The sequence below is a fragment of the Entelurus aequoreus genome, linkage group LG17 (genome assembly GCF_033978785.1).
Source record: "Entelurus aequoreus isolate RoL-2023_Sb linkage group LG17, RoL_Eaeq_v1.1, whole genome shotgun sequence".
Lineage (NCBI taxonomy): Eukaryota > Metazoa > Chordata > Actinopteri > Syngnathiformes > Syngnathidae > Entelurus > Entelurus aequoreus.
Window position 1 is genome coordinate 39807583 of NC_084747.1, and position 22500 is coordinate 39830082.

The 22500-nt window shown below is 36.4% G+C and overlaps 1 protein-coding gene across 1 annotated transcript in view; it reads left to right on the forward strand.

The window, feature by feature from the left end:
* LOC133631805 (adhesion G-protein coupled receptor D2-like) overlaps positions 1-22500 on the forward strand; it is a 68148-nt gene that overhangs the window by 100 nt on the left and 45548 nt on the right. The window contains exons 2-3 of the mRNA XM_062023965.1: positions 2471-2604; positions 14999-15114. Of these exons, the coding sequence (XP_061879949.1) occupies positions 2471-2604; positions 14999-15114 (250 nt within the window). The remainder of the gene's footprint in view (positions 1-2470; positions 2605-14998; positions 15115-22500) is intronic.

Below are 22500 nucleotides of genomic sequence, written 5' to 3' on the forward strand. Positions count from 1 at the left end.
GGGGGGCATGACAAAAAGACATTTGAGAAACACTGCACAGCTAAAACATGCTTGAATAAATGAAATACAAATATCCTTTAAAGTTTTTTCATTATTGTTCTTATATAGTGGGTGGTTGGGCATGGTAAGGTGTCAGGGGGGCGTGAGAAAATAATACACACGTCTTCAGCTCAGTGGCATGTAGGTGCTGGTGCCAGCAACTTATAGAATGTTTTGTACAGATAAATAAATGTCAGGTTCTCAATTGTACAAACCCCGTTTACATATGAGTTGGAAAATTGTGTTAGATGTAAATATAAACGGAATACAATGATTTGCAAATCATTTTCAACCCATATTCAGTTGAATATGCTACAAAGACAACATATTTTATGTTCAAACTGATAAACATTTTTTTTTTTGCAAATAATCATTAACTTTAGAATTTGATGCCAGCAACACGTGACAAAGAAGTTGGGAAAGGTGGCAATAAATACTGCTAAAGTTGAGGAATGCTCATCAAACACTTATTTGGAACATCCCACAGGTGAACAGGCAAATTGGGAACATGTGGGTGCCATGATTGGGTATAAAAGTAGATTCCATGAAATGCTCAGTCATTCACAAACAAGGATGGGGCGAGTGTCACCACTTTGTCAACAAATGCGTGGGCAAATTGTTGAACAGTTTAAGAAAAACGTTTCTGAACCAGCTATTGCAAGGAATTTAGGGATTTCACCATCTACGGTCCGTAATATCATCAAAGGGTTCAGAGAATCTGGAGAAATCACTGCACGTAAGCAGCTAAGCCCGTGACCTTCGATCCCTCAGGCTGTACTGCATCAACAAGCGACATCAGTGTGTAAAGGATATCACCACATGGGCTCAGGAACACTTCAGAAACCCACTGTCAGTAACTACAGTTGGTCGCTACATCTGTAAGTGCAAGTTAAAACTCTCCTATGCAAGGCGAAAACCGTTTATCAACAACACCCAGAAACGCCGTCGGCTTCGCTGGGCCTGAGCTCATCTAAGATGGACTGATACAAAGTGGAAAAGTGTTCTGTGGTCTGACGAGTCCACATTTCAAATTGTTTTTGGAAACTGTGGACGTCGTGTCCTCCGGACCAAAGAGGAAAAGAACCATCCGGATTGTTATAGGCGCAAAGTTGAAAAGCCAGCATCTGTGATGGTATGGGGGTGTATTAGTGCCCAAGACATGGGTAACTTACACATTTGTGAAGGCACCATTAATGCTGAAAGGTACATACAGGTTTTGGAGCAACATATGTTGCCATCCAAGCAACGTTACCATGGACGCCCCTGCTTATTTCAGCAAGCCACGTGTTACATCAACGTGGCTTCCTAGTAAAAGAGTGTGGGTACTAGACTGGCCTGCCTGTAGTCCAGACCTGTCTCCCATTGAAAATGTGTGGCACATTATGAAGCCTAAAATACCACAACGGAGACCCCCGGACTGTTGAACAACTTAAGCTGTACATCAAGCAAGAATGGGAAAGAATTCCACCTGAGAAACTTAAAAAATGTGTCTCCTCAGTTCCCAAACGTTTACTGAGTGTTGTTAAAAGGAAAGGCCATGTAACACAGTGGTGAACATGCCCTTTCCCAACTACTTTGGCACGTGTTGCAGCCATGAAATTATAAGTTAATTATTATTTGCAAAAAAAAAATAAAGTTTATGAGTTTGAACATCAAATATCTTGTCTTTGTAGTGCATTCAATTGAATATGGGTTGAAAAGGATTTGCAAATCATTGAATTCCGCTTATATTTACATCTAACACAATTTCCCAACTCATATGGAAACGGGGTTTGTATTTTAATATAGGGGGCCGTGAAAAAAGGTGATGTTCCCAAGGGGGGGCATGACAAAAAGATAATTTAGAAACACTGCGCAGATAAAACATGCTTGCATATAGATATACAGATATCCTTTAAAGTTTTATAATCATTCTTCTTATATAGTGGGTGGGAGGGCATGATAAGGTGTCAGGGGGGCGTGAGAAAAAAATACACACGTCTTCAGCTCGGTGGCATGTTGTTGCTGGTACCAGAAACTTACAGAGTGGTTTGTACGGATAAATAAATGAATAAATTGTATTTAAATATAGGGGGGCGTGAAAAAAGAGATGTTCTCAAAGGGGGGCATGACCAAAACTAATTGAGAAGCACTGCTTTAATGCAGCCTGAAGTAATCCTCAGTGTTTGTTCCCCATGTTGGCGTCTGCCACGGTGTCAAATGTGACGTGACATAATTGCGAGCTGAGAACAGAATGTCAAGCAGCAATCAAAAACAAAATGGAGATGTTTCCCGGGTGCAGATGTGTCCCCCCCGGAGACTAAATATTCCCGCAGACCAAATATTCTAATCTCCACGCGTCCAAGCAGTCAGCGTTCCACAGATATGTCTTGACAACGTGTGGCTTCTGTCAACAAACTCATCGTGTCTGCTTTGTGAACTCTCACCGCAGGCCTGCCCATCCTGATCGTGGCGGTCACGCTGGCGGCCAGCGCCAACCAGTACAAGGCCGACGCCCACTGCTGGCTCAACTTGAAGACGGGCACCATCTGGTCTTTTGTCGGACCCGTCATCTTCGTCTTGGCGGTACGTCGTCCCTCCCAATATTTTGCATTTTCAAAACCAATACAATATACGGTATTATATGTTTTTAACCTTCAGGGCTTCCCTCAATTTTGGTCCCGAGGACCCACAAGGGTCTTAGTTATAAGAATGATCAAAAATAAGTCTTATATTAAAAAAATGACAACACTTAAATCTCTAGATTAACTTCATATCTATCTGTCGATATAAAGTTTTTGTTTTATGTTTTATGCCCTTTTTGTCAAAGAAACCCGTTTTTTGTGGCACCAATACAAAATATGCAACATTTTCCCAAAAAAACATTTTAAAAAGGGGATTTTTTATGTGAAATATATGGAGCCTTAAATACGTCAATAATTCATAACAACATTATTATTTTTTGAGGAATTACAGTTTTAAAGAAAAAAATCCTACACAAATTTCTGAGGGTCCAAAAGGGTCCCACTCATACATTTTTTATTATAAGTCATACATGTTTATTTGTATTTCCTTGCAGCACTTAAATACCTGATCTATCCATTGATTATACGTTTTCATAACTCTATATGTGTTTTTTTTTCTTTGTTTTATGCCATTTTTGTCAAAGAAAACTCAGTTTTTTATATGTCAAACACACAAAATATGCAACATTTTCTAAAGTGGAAAATTTGATGTGAAATAATTGGGGCCTCAAATAAGTCAATAATTCATAACAACATTGATTTTGATTCATTATTATTTTTTTGAGCTTTGACAGTTTTATAGAAAACATCCCACTAAAATTATTGGGGATCCAAAAGGGTCCCACCATAAAAGTGTTAAAAAAAAGTCGTACATTTTTCTTTTTTTTTCACTTTCAACTCGTAAATCTCTGGATGAACTTCAGATCTATCTATTGATCATAAGTTTTTATAACGTTTTTTTTTGTTCGTTTTTGTTTATTGTATTCTCCTTACTTAACATATATATATATATATATATATATATATATATATATATATATATATATATATATATATATATATATATATATATATATATATATATATATATATATATATATGGAAAAAACACCCAGTATTCAATATTCATTATTATTTTTTGAACAATGACAGTTTTAAAGAAAAAAAAACAAAAAACTACAATTTCTGGGGTTCCAAAAGTTTCCCACTCATTAAAGTGTTAAAACTAAGTCATATTACCAATAACAGTTTTTGTGTTATTAGAATCAACATTGCAACTTTATCTTGTTACATTTCTCCTGTTTTGTTCAACTTTTCAATATTAGTTTATTTTTGTTATAGAATTTGTAAAATTGTTGAATGAAAAAAAAATTAGCTGTGGGCCACAAGAGACCTCACTTTGGACGCCCAAAAAAGTGCCATACTGTTCATGTGACTTTTTCTCTTTTAATCACAATTTCTTCGTTTTGACTTTCTCTTCTCACTCCATGAAGATAATCAACCAAACTGAGTTGATACTGTCACCTGATGAGCTGTTAGTGTGTGTGTTCCTGCGTTGCTAGGTAGCCAGAGAGTGAGTGCCTTTGTTCATGCAACCAAATTTGCTTCTATACTTCCGCTTTCTTCCGATGAAGAAAACAAAAAATAAATTATTGAGTGTTTTATGGAATGTATTTTTTATTGATATCGATTACATGTCCATCACGATAAATAGTGATATCGCTCAGCCCTTGCTAAACATCATACTGGGATCAAATCTTGTAGTTTAATTACATTTATTTTGCACGAACAAAATACAATTTAGATTTTTTTTTTTTCATTGTATTTTTATTGAAATCCAGCATCAGACATTCCTATCCATTACATCATATTCACATAAATCATATATCTATTGTCTGCCCTAAATGTCAAAATATTTTTGTTTGTATCCCACCTATACCACCCACCTCCCCCCCAAAAAGAAAGAAACAAACAAAAAAAAAGGAATATCTACAAATACATCGATTAAATAAACAGAAAAAAAAGAAAAGAAAAAAAAAGAAATATTCAATCAATCAATCATCAATCAATGTTTATTTATATAGCCCTAAATCACAAGTGTCTCAAAGGGCTGATATTAATACATTAATAATAACAATAATCAGAAATAAAATAAAATATAGATGCATATATATACACTACCGTTCAAAAGTTTGGGGTCACATTGAAATGTCCTTATTTTTGAAGGAAAAGCACTGTACTTTTCAATGAAGATAACTTTAAACTAGTCTTAACTTTAAAGAAATACACTCTATACATTGCTAATGTGGTAAATGACTATTCTAGCTGCAAATGTCTGGTTTTTGGTGTAATATCTACATAGGTGTATAGAGGCCCATTTTCAGCAACTATCACTCCAGTGTTCTAATGGTACAATGTGTTTGCTCATTGGCTCAGAAGGCTAATTGATGATTAGAAAACCCTTGTGCAATCATGTTCACACATCTGAAAACAGTTTAGCTCATTACAGAAGCTACAAAACTGACCTTCCTTTGAGCAGATTGAGTTTCTGGAGCATCACATTTGTGGGGTCAATTAAACGCTCAAAATGGCCAGAAAAAGAGAACTTTCATCTAAAACTCGACAGTCTATTCTTGTTCTTAGAAATGAAGGCTATTCCACAAAATTGTTTGGGTGACCCCAAACTTTTCAACGGTAGTGTGTGTGTGTGTGTATATATATATATATATATATATATATATATATATATATATATATATATATATATATATATATATATATATATATTTACACACATACACATATATATATATATATATATATATATATTTACACACATACACATATATAAAAATATATATATATATACATACATATACACAAGTAATCCCTTTTTTTTTTTTTTTTTTTTTTTTTTTCAGTACAATCACTAATTCGAAAAATTTAAGTCAGATTTATGGGGCGTACATTGTTGACCCAATTTTCCCAGTATGAAGTAAATTTCTCCAATTTATAATTAATAAAGTCAGTTGTCTTCTCCATTTTATATATGTCCATTGTTGTTTCCATCCATTGCTTCAAAGTTGGGCTCTCCTGGGATATCCATTTCCTAGTAATGGTCTTTTTACAAGCCACCAGTAGGATATTCATTATTTGTTTATCTTTCTTCAGCCAATACTGAGGTACATGTCCAAAAAAAAAAGTTTTACTGTCGAGGGGTATTTCACGTTTGAAAATATCCTGTAGAGCTTGGTGTATCTCTTTCCAATAGTCCTTTATGGTGGAGCAGTCCCAGAAAACATGGTAGTGATTTTAATTTGAATTCCCACAATTTCTCCAGCAGGCAGGGGAGTTGTTATCATAGTGAAACTTCTGAGAAGGTGTAATAAAAAATCTGATAACATTTTTCCAGCCAAACTCCGTCCACTTGGGTGAGCTGGTACAAGTCCATTGATATTTCCATATTATTGTCCATTCTCCCTCAGATATAGTTATCCCTCCTTCCTTCTCCCATTTTGTTTTAATATATGAAGTTGAGTATGATTTCATATTCAACAGACCCTTATACAAGCATGAAACAGTTCTATCAATATTTTCTGAATTGTAGGCTTTTGTAAACAGTTCAATCAAACATATACTCGTGTGACACTTTTCACCTTCATTTTAACAAAATGCCGCAACTGCAAATATTGATAGAAGTCTTGGTTTTCTAATATATATGTTCTTTTAATAGTTTCAAAACTAAGCATTTTTTCATCTTTCATTACACTACATAAAGCTGTTAAAACCTTTAGATATCCAGTCCTTAAATCTTGAGTCTAATTTATTAGGTATAAACTCTGTATAATAGGCACACTATTTAAGAACTGCAATATCACTCTCGAGTTTGTATTCCTTTATAATCATTTTCCACACTTTAAGGGTCCATTTCACCCATGGGTTATCAATGTTATTTCTGTTTGTTTGTAAATTGCTATCCGCTAGGATTGCTTGTATGGGGATGGAGGGCATTTCTTCTTCAATAATTTTCCATTGAGCAATGTATGACGGGTTGCACCAGCATATCACTGCTCTCATCTGGGCTGCAAAATAGTAATATCTGAGGCAAGGTAAAGTTTTGAGACGAACTCTTGGCCTTTTACTTTGCCATATATACCTTGATAGCATTTTGTCCCATTCATTGAATTGGTTTTGGTTAATCTCTATTGGCAGGGTTTGAAATAGGTACTGCAGTCTTGGCAGTACATTAATTTTAATGGAATCAATTCTAGAACTAAGGCTAAAAAAAGGAATTAAGTTCCATCTTGCTATGTCATCTTTTATTTTTTTATTTATGGGTAGATAATTGTATTCTGATCATTTTGTTAGATCTTTTGACAAATTAATGCCCAGGTATTTAAAGGACTCTGTTTGCCATATCAGAAGGTAACTACTTCTGATTTCCCCTGGTGGGTTATAATTAAATGAGAGGTTTTACCTACATTGATTTTATATCCTGATAGTTGACCATACAGTTCAAATGATTGCATTAATTTAGGGAGCGAGTATGTTGGGTGTCCGAGGTGAACCAAAATGTCATCCGCATAGCAGGCCAATTTATACTCTCTTCCTTTAATCATGATTCCCTTAAAATATCTTCATTTTGTCTGATAGACTGAACTAATGGCTCCAGATATAATGCAAAGAGTAATGGTGACCATGCACATCCCTGTCTAGAGCCCCTTTCTAGGGTAAAACTGTTTGATAAGTATCCATTGACTTTAATCCTAGCAGTAGGATTGTTATATAGTGCCTGTATAGTTTTAATGATTGTATCCTGAAAGCCGAATTTATATAAAACTCTGTAAAGAAAATTCCAATTGACCAAATTGAAAGTACAATTTTGAAGAAGTTATTTACCATAAAGTCCTTTTAGTACATAATATTATGGGTGCGTGTGCGTGTATATTTGTGTGTGTGTGTATATATATATATATATATATATATATATATATATATATATATATATATATATATATATATATATATATATATATATATATATATATATATGTATATGTCCCTCTTGACAAAATGAATCCTTATGTGTGTCTGTGTTTATATAATATTTTATAAAACATCAGTATACACTACCGTTCAAAAGTTTGGGGTCACATTGAAATGTCCTTATTTTTGAAGGAAAAGCACTGTACTTTTCAATGAAGATAACTTTAAACTAGTCTTAACTTTAAAGAAATACACTCTATACATTGCTAATGTGGTAAATGACTATTCTAGCTGCAAATGTCTGTTTTTTGGTGCAATATCTACATAGGTGTACAGAGGCCCATTTCCAGCAACTATCACTCCAGTGTTCTAATGGTACAATGTGTTTGCTCATTAGCTCAGAAGGCTAATTGATGATTAGAAAACCCTTGTGCAATCATGTTCACACATCTGAAAACAGTTTAGCTCGTTACAGAAGCTACAAAACTGACCTTCTTTTGAGCAGATTGAGTTTCTGGAGCATCACATTTGTGGGGTCAATTAAACGCTCAAAATGGCCAGAAAAAGAGAACTTTCATCTGAAACTCGACAGTCTATTCTTGTTCTTAGAAATGAAGGCTATTCCACAAAATTGTTTGGGTGACCCCAAACTTTTGAACGGTAGTGTATATATAATGACAATAATGTGTGTGTGTGTGTGTGTGTGTGTGTGTGTGTGTGTGTGTGTGTGTGTGTGTGTGTGTGTGTGTGTGTGTGTGTGTGTGTGTGTGTGTGTGTGTGTGTGTGTGTGTGTGTGTATATGTACACATAAATGTGTGTGTGTATATATATATATATATATATATATATATATATATATATATATATATATATATATATATATATATATGTATGTGTGGGAAAAAAATCACAAGACTATTTCATCTCTACAGGCCTGTTTCATGAGGGATTTCCTCAATCCTCAGGAGATTTCTCCTGAGGATTGAGGAAATCCCTCATGAAACAGGCCTGTAGAGATGAAATAGTCTTGTGATTTTTTTCCCACACATACATATTACGCTCTACCACGGTATCGAGCACTATTTTTTGGATAATCTAATTAAGACATATATATATATATATATATATATATATATATATATATATATATATATATATATATATATATATATATATATATATATATATATATATATATAAAGTGTGTGTATATATGTGTATATGTGTGTGTATATATATATATATACAGTATATATATACAATAAATGTGTATATATATGTGTGTGTGTGTGTGTATATATATATATATGTGTGTATATATTTGTGTATATATGCATATGTGTGTATGTATGTATATATATACTGTATATATATATATATATATATATATATATATACTTATGTATATGTGTATATATATATATATATATATATATATATATATCTTTATTTTTTTTAAAGTTTCCCTATAATTATTTTACCAAATTTTATTATACCAAACAATATGAAAATCGGTTGAGTTGAGTTGAGTTGAGTTTGAGTTTATTTCGAACATGCAAGCATACAACATGATACATCACAATTTCCAGTTTCTCTTTTCAACATGTTCGAAAAGGAGTAGGAAGAAGTAGAGCTTATTTAATCCTACCCCTTTTCTTTACATAACAGATGCAAAACTTTTTGTTCACTTCCTGTTCACAATTTTTTCACAATAAACTCCATAAGTAATCACAATAAAAATAAATAAACAAATAATAGTAAGAATTTAATAATAATAATTGGTGAAGTAAGTCATATTTCATATGATGAGATAAGTAAGATTACTTTAAGAATGAATGAATGGATGGATGAAATAAATTGAGAATGTTTGTCATGGTTCTTCTTCTTTGTACTTTGTAAACACTTTAAGTTTGAAGAGTTTCTTGAAGTGTATCATATTAGTACATTGTTTGATTGCTTTGCTTAATCCATTCCATAATTTAATTCCACATACTGATATACTGAAGGTCTTAAGTGTTGTACGTGCAAACAAATGTTTTAAATTACGCTTTTCTCTAAGATTATATTTCTCCTCTTTTTTTGAGAAGAATTGTTGTATATTCTTGGGTAGCAGGTTATAGTTTGCTTTGTGCATAATTTTAGCTGTTTGCAAATTCACTATGTCGTGGAATTTCAGTATTTTTGATTCAATAAATAAAGGGTTTGTATGTTCTCTATATCCAACATTATGTATTATTCTAACTGATCTTTTTTGTAACACCGTTAATGAATGAAGTGTACTTTTGTAATTATTTCCCCATATTTCTACACAGTAGCTCAGATATGGTAACACTAGTGAGCAATAGAGAATATGAAGGGATTTTTGGTCTAGAACATGTTTTGCTTTATTCATTATTGACGTGTTTCTTGCAACTTTATGTTGTATATTTTTTACGTGAGATTTCCAGTTCAATTTATCATCAATCATTATACCTAGAAATTTGGTTTCATTTACTCTTTGAATTTCTATTCCGTCTATTTGTATTTGTGTTTGACTTTCTCTTCTACTGTTACCAAATAGCATTATTTTAGTTTTACTAAGATTCAAAGATAGTCTGTTTTTGTCAAACCATCTTTTTAATTTGTTAATTTCTTCTGTTATTATTTGTATTATCTCCTGTGTGTTCTCTCCTGAACAAAACACTGTTGTATCATCCGCAAATAATACTAACTTTAAATATTTTTTAACTTTACAAATGTCATTTATATAGAGATTGAATAATTTAGGTCCTAGTATTGATCCCTGAGGTACACCACAGGATATATTTAGCGTTGTAGACGTGTGTTCGCCTAGCTTCACGTATTGTTTCCTGTTCGTTAGATAACTTCTTATCCAGTTTAAGACTAACCCTCTGATGCCATATCGTTCTAGTTTTTTGATTAAAATATTGTGATTAATTGTGTCAAATGCTTTAGTTAGATCCATAAAAACCGCTGCCGCACATTTTTTACTATCTATTGCATTGGTAATTTCTTCTGTAATTTTAATTAAAGCCATTGAAGTTGAAACATTAGCTCTGTATCCATATTGGTTCTCTTCGAGTATTCTATTTTTATTTATGAAACTTTCTAATCTGTTATTGAACAGTTTTTCAATGATTTTAGAAAATTGTGGAAGTAAAGAAACAGGTCTATAATTTGTAAATTGATGTTTGTCTCCAGTCTTATAAATTGGTGCAACTTTAGCTATTTTCATTTTGTTTGGAAATGTACCTGTTTGAAATGATAGGTTACTAATATACATTAATGGTCCTGAGATCTCTTCAATAACCTTTTTTATCGTTTCCATATCAATTCCGTTACAATCAGTTGAAGTCTTAGATTTACATTTTTTTGCGATTGTAACTATTTCCTCCTGTGTCACATTACTGAGGAACATGGAGTTGGGATTTCGCTCTATGGTATCATTTATAGTCCTCAATTGGAACTGGGTCTGGAATCCTTTCTTCCAATTTTGGTCCAATATTTACAAAATAATTATTGAAGCTTTCAACTACTTCCTTTATGTTGTCATTTTTTTTATTTTCATCTAAGAAGTATTGAGGGTAGTCCCTCTTAGTTTCATTTGTAATAATGCTATTGAGGATGCCCCATGTTGCTCTCATATTATTTTTGTTCCTGTCCAATAATTCACTGTAATATTCTTTTCTACATGATCGTAGTATGTCTGTTAACTTGTTTTTATACTTTTTGTACTTAATTTCTGCCTCTATAGTTCTTTGTACTATACATTTTCTATATAGTGTATTCTTCTTCTTACAAGCATTTTTTAATCCTTTTGTCACCCATGGTTGATTATTCTTTCTCTGCTTGTTACTGAGTTGTATCCATTGTATCCAGGTTTGAATCAAGAATTGTTTGTTAGGTGTCCAAAGATTCACACCCCTACATATTATGCATCAAATTAAATTAGACTTAGACTTCCTTATATTGTCATTCAAATTTGAACTTTACAGTACAGATAACAACGAAATTTTGTTGCATTAGCTCATGGTAGTGGAGGATAAAAAAGCAATAAGGTGCAGATATAAATAAATAGATTATTGTACAGATAAATATATTGCACTTTTGCATATGCATCCACGTTTATGGATGTATGTTATATTGTCTTTATATTCCAGCGAGTTCATCCATTTTTGGGGGGAATTGAGGGGATTATTTTAATGCGTTCAAGAGTCTTATGGCCTGAGAGAAGAAGCTGTTACAGAACCTGCAGGTTCTGCTACGGAGGCTGCGGAACCTCTTTCTAGAGTCCAGCAGTGAAAACAGTCCTTGGTGGGGGTGGGAGGAGTCTCTGCAGATTTTCTGAGCCCTGGTCAGGCAGCGGCTTTTTGCGATCTCCTGGATAGGAGGAAGAGGAGTCCTGATGATCTTTTACGCTGTCCTCACCACTCTCTGCAGAGACTTCCAGTCTGAGGCACTGCAGGCTCCAGTCCAGAAAGAAATGCTGTTGGTCAGTAGGCTCTCTATAGTGCCTCTGTAGAATGTGTTAAGAGCGGGGGGAGGGAGCTTTGCTCTTTTCATCCGATGCAAAAAGTGTATGCGCTGCTGAGCTCTTTTTACAAGAGCTCCGGTGTGTAGGGACCAGGTCATATTGTCAGTTATCTGCACCCCCAGGAACTTGGTGCTGCTTACCATCTCCACCGCTGTGCCGTTGATGAAGAGTGGAGTGTGGCTGGATTGGTGCTTCCTGAAGTCGACGATGATATCCTTAGTCTTGTCGACATTCAGGACCAGGTTGTTGGTTCTGCACCAGTCAACTGGATGTTTCACCTCCTCCCTGTAGTCCATGTCGTTGTTGTCACGGATGAGGCCCACTACTGTTGTGTCGTCCTTCACAATGTGGTTAATAGTGGACCTGGCGCAGCAGTTATGGGTCATCAATGTGAACAGCAGTGGACTCAGGACGCAGCCTTGGGGGGAGCCGGTGCTCAGGGAGATGGCACTGGTGGTGTTGTCGCCCACTCTCACAGACTGGGGTCTGTCTGTGAGGAAGTCAAGCAGCCAGTTGCATAGGGGGGTACTGAATCCAAGGGGGGCCAGATTGCTCACCAAGTGCTGCGGGATGATGGTGTTGAACGCCGAGCTGAAGTCCAGAAACAACATCCGCACGTGTGTGTCCTTTCCTTCCAGATGTTCTAGGCTCAGGTGGAGGTGCAGAGGAGATGGCATCCTCTGTGGAGCGGTTATTCAAGTGTGATTAAAAAAGTATAAAAATCCTTTCACACAAATAAAAAAGTGGGAAGGGGTCCAAATAAAATCCTGCTCTGGCTGCCAGTGAATGGCTGTACCATCTAGGTCAAAGGTCACCAGAGCAAGGAAGCCAGTATAGGAGTTAGGGGACTAGACTGGTTTTACTCAGGCAGGAAAAACAAGTCCTCACAATATTTTGATGTGGAGGAAACCAAAGCAAATATTATCTGGAGCTCAGACGCAGCGACAATATTTCTCCTTTTTGCTGGCGATATCGATTGGTTTGCTCCGGTACAAGCAGTCCTGCACCCTGTTCACGTGTGTGTGATATCATGTCTGATAGAAGCAATCCTGCAGCGTGTTTACGTCTGTGTGATATCATGTGCGATACGAGCAGTCCTGCAGTGTGTTTATTTGTGTGTGATATCATGTGCGATATGAGGAGTCGTGCAGCGTGTTTACTTGTGTGCGATATCATGTGCAATATAAGCAGTCCTGCAGCATGTTTACATTTGTGTGATATCATGTGCTGTATGAGCAGTCCTGCTGTGTTTTTACTTGTGTGTGATATCATGTGCGGTACAAGCAGCTCTGCAGCATGTTTACGCATGTGCGATATCATGTGCGATACAAGCAGTTATGCAGCATATTTACTTGTGTGTAATATCATGTGTGATATGAAGAGTCCTACAGCATGTTTACGTGTGTGTGATATCATGTGTGATACGAGCAGTCTTGCAGTGTTTTTACTTCTGTGAGATATCATGTGCAATACAAGCAGTCCTGCAGCCTGTTTACTTGTGTGTGATATCATGTGCGATACAAGCAGTCCTGTAGCATGTTTACTTGTGTGTGATATTATGTGCGACACATGCAGTCCTGCAGCGTGTTTACTTGTGTGCGATATCATGTGCGATACAAGCAGTGCTACAGCATGTGTATGTGTGTGTGATATCATGTGCGATACAAGCATTTGTGCAGCATCTTTACTTGTGTGTGATATCATGTGTGATATGAGCAGTACTGCAGCGTTTACTTGTGCAAAGCAGGGGAGATAGTAAACATCTAAATGTTCTCTAATAAACACGCTTTTTTTAGTCATTCATTCTGATACAGCCATTTTAATTCCAATATCAATATTAAAGCCTTGACTATTGGCCGATACTGATCTGATATGATATCAACATAGATCATAAATGCTTTTATTATATTGTCGTGTGGAATGTCTGAAAAGGTTTGATCAAGTGAAATGGGTCAATCAGAGAACAATGGTAGGCATAAAAGCACTAACCCATTTATTATGCTGTGTTTAAGTTGTAGTGGAGTGCTAATAATTTTTTGGTGTCATGATAATTTATAAAGTAGTTCTCATGATGCAGTAAATTCAGTGATGTGGACACGTATGTTACTGGACACTTTCTACTACGTTTCTTCCTTAATGACTTTGTATGTGTATGTAATATCTAGCAATAATAATGTGATACCTTTTTTTTTTTGCTGATATCAAATCGATATCAACATACAAGTATATATATATATATATATATATATATATATATATATATATATATATATATATATATATATATATATATATATATATATATATATAAACATACGTATATATATACATATACATATATACACACAAGTATATATATATATATATATACATATATATATATATATATATATATATATATATATATATATATATATATATATATATATATATATCAACATTGACACACACACACATATATATATATATACAGTATGTGTGTGTGTGTCAATGTTGATATATATATATACTTGTATGTATATATATGTGTATATGTATATATATACGTATGTTTATATATATATATATATATATATATATATATATATATATATATATTAATTTATCATTTATGTACATATATATTCATATATATGTTTATATATACTTTTTTTTCAATAAGAATCAGTTTTTAAAAAGACGTTTTTCGGCCATCTCCATTCAACCAGAAGGAGCTTTTCTAACCTGTAACCTGTTTTGAAAAAGTTTAAATTATACCCAATAATACATTGTGAGAATCGGTTTGAATCGAGAATCGATTCTGAATCGAATCGGAGGGAATGGTTAGGCGCCCAAAGAATGAGAATGTGTGTATGAGTTTAACCTATTCATGCGGGGTGGCCAAGTGGCGGTGGCCATCTTATTGGAGGCTGACGCTGTCCTCCTCCACTTGCAGGTCAACTCTGTGGTGTTGTGCCGGGTCGTCATGGTGACCGTTTCCAGCGCCCGCCGCCGCGCCAAGATGCTCAGTCCACGCTCGGCATCGAAAATGCAGACCTTTGACCTCACCTGGTAAGATTGTGAAATGTCGATGTTGATCCGTCTGTCTCGACTGTCGTGAAAGTGTGCCTTCCTCCAACCCCGCCGTGCGGAGAGAACGTTTCTTTGTTATCGTGGCAAAGTGTGGTCAATACAGACAGCGGCGAGATAGGAGCTGCGCTTTGGGAGTCTTCCGTGGGAGTCGTTCAGTCTTATCGGCCTAACCTTCACCTGGCCCCAATACAACGTAGCCTTTGTGCGGAACTCTCCAAACCAACACAATGTGCTCTCCAGTGCATGATTTATGCCAGGGGTCGGCCTCCTTCGCTGGCAAAACAGCATTTTTGCCCCATTTTCCAGGAAAGGAAAATAGTCTGCAGCCGCAAAATATAACTACACAACGTATTCATTTTTAAAAGTTTGAATCTTTTCGACTGCATGTAAAGTAACTATATATATATATATACAGTATATATAAATATACATACATATACAGTATATATATGTGTATATATATATATATATATATATATATATATATATATATATATATATATATATATATATATATATATATATATATATATATATATATATATACATACACTACCGTTCAAAAGTTTGGGGTCACCCAAACAATTTTGTGGAATAGCCTTCATTTCTAAGAACAAGAATAGACTGTCGAGTTTTAGATGAAAGTTCTCTTTTTCTGGCCATTTTGAGCGTTTAATTGACCCCACAAATGTGATGCTCCAGAAACTCAATCTGCTCAAAGGAAGGTCAGTTTTGTAGCTTCTGTAACGAGCTAAACTGTTTTCAGATGTGTGAACATGATTGCACAAGGGTTTTCTAATCATCAAATAGCCTTCTGAGCCAATGAGCAAACACATTGTTCCATTAGAACACTGGAGTGATAGTTGCTGAAAATGGGCCTCTATACACCTATGTAGATATTACACCAAAAACCAGACATTTGCAGCTAGAATAGTCATTTACCACATTAGCAATGTATAGAGTGTATTTCTTTAAAGTTAAGACTAGTTTAAAGTTATCTTCATTGAAAAGTACAGTGCTTTTCCTTCAAAAATAAGGACATTTCAATGTGACCCCAAACTTTTGAACGGTAGTGTGTATATATATATATATATATATATATATATATATATATATATATATATATATATATATATATATGTGTGTGTGTATATATATATATATATATATATATATTTGTGTGTGTGTGTATATATATATATATATATATATATATATATATATATATATATATATATATATATATATATATATATATATATATACACACACATATATATACATATGTATGTACATATATGTATATATTTATATATACTGTATATGTATGTATATTTATATATACTGTATATATGTATAGTTACTTTACATGCAGTCGAAAAGATTCAAACTTTTAAAAATGTATGCATCCTATACATATGTGTGTACATATTATATTTATATAATGCCATCCATCCATCTTCTTCCGCTTATCCGAGGTCGGGTTGCGGGGGCAGCAGCCTAAGCAGGGAAGCCCAGACTTCCCTCTCCCCAGCCACTTCGTCCAGCTCCTCCCAGGGGATCCTGAGGCGTTACGAGGCCAGCCGGGAGAGATAGTCTTCCCAACGTGTCCTGGGTCTTCCCCGTGGCCTCCTACTGGTCGGACGTGCCCGAAACACCTCCCTAGGGAGGCGTTTGGGTGGCATCCTGACCAGATGCCCGAACCACCTCATCGACGTGGAGGAGCAGCGGCTTTACTTTGAGCTCCCCTGGGATGACAGAGCTTCTCACCCTATCTCTAAGAGAGAGCCCTACCACCCGGCGGAGGAAGCTCATTTCGGCCGCTAGTACCCGTCATCTTGTCCTTTCGGTCATAACCCAATTCTCATGACCATAAGTGAGGATGGGAACGTAGATGGACCGGTAAATTGAGAGCTTTGCCTTCCGACTCAGCTCCTTCTTCACCACAACGAATCGATACAGCGTCCGCATTACTGAAGACGCCGCACTGATCCGCCTGTCGATCTCACAATCCACTCTTCCCTCACTCGTGAACAAGACTCCGAGGTATTTGAACTTCTCCACTTGGGGAAAGATCTCCTCCCCAACCCGGAGAGTATAGAGTTGGTCCACAGTTCCACGACCAGGACGAAAACCACACTGTTCCTCCTGGATCCGAGGTTCGACTATCCGGCGTAGCCTCCTCTCCGGTACACCTGAATAGACCTTACTGGGAAGGCTGTGGAGTGTGATCCCACGATAGTTCTTAAAGAGAGGAACCACCACCCCGGTCTGCCAATCCAGAGGTACTGCCCCCGATGTCCACGCGATGTTGCAGAGTCTTGTCAACCAAGACAGCCCCACAGCATCCAGAGCCTTAAGGAACTCCAGGCGCATCTCATCCACCCCCGGGGCCTTGCCACCGAGGAGCTTTTTAACTACCTCTGCAGCCTCAGCCCCAGAAATAGGAGAGCCCACTACAGATTCCCCAGGCACTGCTTCCTCACAGGAAGATGTGTTGGTAGGATTGAGGAGGTCTTTGAGGTATTCCCTCCACCGATCCACAACATCCGCAGTCGAGGTCAGCAGAACACCATCCTCACCATACACGGTGTTGACATTGCACTGCTTCCCCTTCCTGAGGCGGCGGATGGTGGTCCAGAATCGCTTCGAAGCCGTCTGGAAGTCGTTTTCCATGGCTCCCCCGAACTCCTCACTTGTCCGAATTTTTGCCTCCGCGACCGCTGAAGCCCCACACCGCTTGGCCTGTCGGTACCTGTCTGCTGCCTCCGGAGTCCTATGAGCCAAAAGAGCCCGATAGGACTCTTTCTTCAGCTTGACGGCATCCCTCACCGCTGGACACCAGCGGGTTCTAGGATTACCACCACAACAGGCACCAACCACCTTGGGGCCACAGCTCCAATCGGCCGCCTCGTCAATAGAGGTACAGAACATCGTCCACTCGGACTCAATGTCCAGCGCCTCCCTCGTGACAAAGTCGATCATGGAACTGCGGCCTAGGGTGTCCTGGTGCCAAGTGCACATATGGACACCCTTATGTTTGAACATGGTGTTTGTTATGGACAATCTGTGATGAGCACAAAAGTCCAATAACAAAACACCACTCGGGTTCAGATCCGGGTGGCCATTCTTCCCAATCACGCCTCTCCAGGTTTCACTGTCATTGCCAGTATGAGCGTTGAAGTCCCCCAGTAGAACGAGGGAATCACACGGGGGAGCACTCTCCAGTAATCCCTCGAGTGAATCCAAAAAGGGTGGGTACTCTGAGCTGCCGTTTGGCGCGTAAGCGCAAACAACAGTCAGGACCCGTCCCCCCACCCGAAGGCAGAGGGAAGCTACCCTCTCGTCCACTGGGTTGAACTCCAACGTGCAGGCTTTGAGCCGGGGGGCAACAATAATTGCCACCCCAGCCCGTCGCCTCTCACTGCTGGCAACGCCAGAGTGGAAGAGAGTCCAGCCCCTCTCAAGAGAACTGGTTCCAGAGCCCTTGCTGTGCGTCGAAGTGAGTCCGACTATATCTACCCGGAACTTCGCCACCTCGCACATTAGCTCAAGCTCCTTCCCCCCCAGCGAGGTGATGTTCCACGTCCCAAGAGCTAGCTTATGTAGCCGAGGATACCGCCAAGTGCCCTGCCTTTGGCTACCGCCCAGCTCACACTGCACCCGACCGACCTCTATGGCCCCTGGGTGGTGAGCCCATTGGAGGGGGGACCCAAGTTGCCTCTTCGGGCTGTGCCTGGCCTCTCCCCATGGGGACAGGCCCGGCCACCAGCCGCTCGCCATCGTGCCCCACCTCCGGGCCTGGCTCCAGAGGGGGGCCCCGGTGACCCGCGCCCGGGCGAGGAAAATCTGGGTCCTTCGTCTATATTCTTCATTAATATAATTGGATATTAAGTCTCTAAGAAAGTTCTACCGAGTTTATTTCCGTGACGACCTCCTTAACATTTTGTAGTCAATCAGAAATATCAAGCAACTAACATGGACAAGTGCGGAGAGTGTTTTGCATTTTTCCCATCGGGCTTTGTAATGGATTCAAATGGGTGTATTTTAGATATGTTTATAGTACATGGACGTTTTTTTTTTTACAATATCCACAAAGTTCAGTGAGCAGGTCATGTTATGTGTGACCATGTGTGCTGACATTTTGTGGTGGTTTCATTGTTTTATTGTTTGCGCCATGACTAGGGAAGGTTGTTTGGATTGGGTCATACAAATAAATGCTATGCTGTTCTCTTTCAGTACACAATTCAGGGTCATTGATCTGAATTACTCACGTTGTCCGCAAGATGGCGGCAAAGTTGCAGCATCAAGATTGTCAGATATTTAAAATTAGTTTATCTCCCTGCGTGAGGTATGAATAATTAAAAGGAACAATATTCAATAAATATATACATCTTTACTTAATGACCTAAATGTGTCATTAATTGATTATAATTGTAATTAATTGCATAAATGTCTTAGTAAATGTTCATTAAGATTGTTCTTTTGGTAAGAGGTAAAAAAATATACACTACCGTTCAAAAGTTTGGGGTCACATTGAAATATCCTTATTTTTTAAGGAAAAGCACTGTACTTTTCAATGAAGATAACTTTAAACTGGTCTTAACTTTAAAGAAATACACTCTATGCATTGCTAATGTGATAAATGACTATTCTAGCTGCAAATGTCTGGTTTTTGGTGCAATATCTACATAGGTGTATAGAGGCCCATTTCCAGCAACTATCACTCCAGTGTTCTAATGGTGCAATGTGTTTGCTCATTGGCTCAGAAGGCTAATTGATGATTAGAAAACCCTTGTGCAATCATGTTTACACATCTGAAAACGGTTTAGCTCGTTACAGAAGCTACAAAACTGACCTTCCTTTGAGCAGATTGAGTTTCTGGAGCATCACATTTGTGGGGTCAATTAAACGCTCAAAATGGCCAGAAAAAGAGAACTTTCATCTGAAAGTCGACAGTCTATTCTTGTTCTTAGAAATGAAGGCTATTCCACAAAATTGTTTGGGTGACCCCAAACTTTTGAACGGTAGTGTATATAATGAAATCATTATTCTCATTTAAATCAGGGGTTTCCAAAGTGCTGCCCAGGATACATTTGAAAACAGTAAACATTCATTTCTTAACAAAAAGGGGCAATGTTAAAGGACAAGCTATTCTAAAATAATGTAAGCAAGAAAAAACAAGACGTAATGTAGTGAGAAATAAGCTGAAAATGTGATACAGAAGTATGCGTGAGATGTTTTGATTTTATTTTTAAATAAATGTATACCTATGAATAAGAGTATGGACATGGGAGTGTTTTTTGTACTACCATTAATTAATAATTTTTTCTGTAATTATTTTTAATTATTTTTTTCTAAACATATGGCATTCACTGAAATTGTTCATTTCTTGGGGATTAAAAGGTATCAATGAAATAACAATAAAAATAACAATTTTAATAAAAACAAATAATTTGTTTATTGTACAAGTACATTTAATTACTTAATCATTCAATTATTTATTTCAATATTTAATTAAATATTTATTCATTTAAATAATTTATTGATTTAACTACACTGCGCACGAAAGCAGAGGCAAGGCTTGCGGATGTCTCATCTCAGTTTCTACCCTGTATTTAATGTGCATATGTGTTATTTTTTTCTAATTGTTTGATTATTATTATTGTCATTATTAATAGTGTGTATTTTTTTTTAATGAATACATTAAATAATGAATTAATTAAATGTGCAATTTTAGCAATTTTTACTTTAAAAAATATTTTTAAAAACAATGATTTTAATCATACAAAAAACATGTATAACAAAGTTTGATTGACGAATATTTCTATTTATTAAAAAAAAATTGTAATCAATGTCCTGGCCGCACATACGTGTTTACATTATTTTGTTGTTGTTGCTCATTTCTCCTGCATATTTATAAGCATACAGGGTAATCAAACCAGCATCATATGCAGTGAAGGCAATTAATTCCATCCATGCGGAATTAAACTCTCTTTGTGCATCAACTGTATATGAGTCTGCAGCAACTGGTTGCTATGGTTACAGGGCGACATAGATTGTGACTTTGTGACTCGAGTGTCATGTTTTTTCCCCCCCCACAAATGCTGCATGTGATGCATTTCAGCCAGCCAAGCAAGCATTTATATGATATATCAAGATATATACAATATATATATTTTTTACCGTTTTTAAAATCTGAAGGGTCAGAATTTGCCTCACCAGAAAATAGCTTCTGCGTGCGTCAATTTAGTACTACCGGAATACTACTACATTTCAAAAATAATTATGGTTCAGTATGTAACTCGGTTTTAAGGTTTGATCAATTTTTGGTCAGCGAACAACTAAAAAGAGTATAAAATAGGGTTGCACAACAAAATATACATACATACATACATACATGTATATACTGTATATATATATATGATTTTAATTTTTTTAATAAAATAATAAAACATTTTAAATCCGTTTTTCGGCCATCTCCATGCAACCAAAAGGAGTTTTTTTTATCCTGTAACCTTTTTTGAAAACGTTTTATTATAAATATTATACCAAATAATACATTGCAAATATCGGTTTGAATCAAGAATCGTGTTGAATCGAGAATCGATTCTGAATCAAATCGTCACCCAGGAATCGAATCGGATCAAATGGTTAATTAACAATGCATTTGATTATTTTATTTTTTTTCTCCATATGATTTTACTGTAAACAATTGGCAGCTCAGTTGCTAGAATGTTACCAAAAAATTTGCAGAGGCTTTTACAGCATATTATTGTAAACAGAATGGAAAAACAGTACTACTATTTTTTTTACAGTAAAATACATGAAACTGAGCTGCCAGTTTTTTACTGTAAAATCTACAGTTGCTGTTTTTATAGTGTGTTTCTGTAATTGGAAAAAGCGTTTTTACGATAAAAACAAAAAACAAAAACCTCAGTCACCAGAATTTCACCATAAATAGTACAATAGAGTACAATTTGATAGATATTTAATTATTTATATTTATTCTAACAAGAAATGTTTTGGAACGTATGATTATATAATATGTTGTTGCATTATTAGATAATATTCAAAATTAAAAGTACATGTACTTTTTAATGCCAAAATAGAAGAAACAAATATATGTACTCGGAAACGAGTGGCCTTGTGGTTAGAGTGTTTGCCCTGAGATTGGTAGGTTGTAGGTTCAAACCCCGGCCGAGTCATACCAAACACTATAAAAAATGGGACCCATTACCTCCCTGCTTGGCACTCAGCATCAATTGTTGGAATTGGGGGTTTAATCACCAAAATGATTCCCGAGCGTGCCCACCGCCGCTGCTCACTGCTCCCCTGACCTCCCAGGGAGTGGAACAAGGGGAT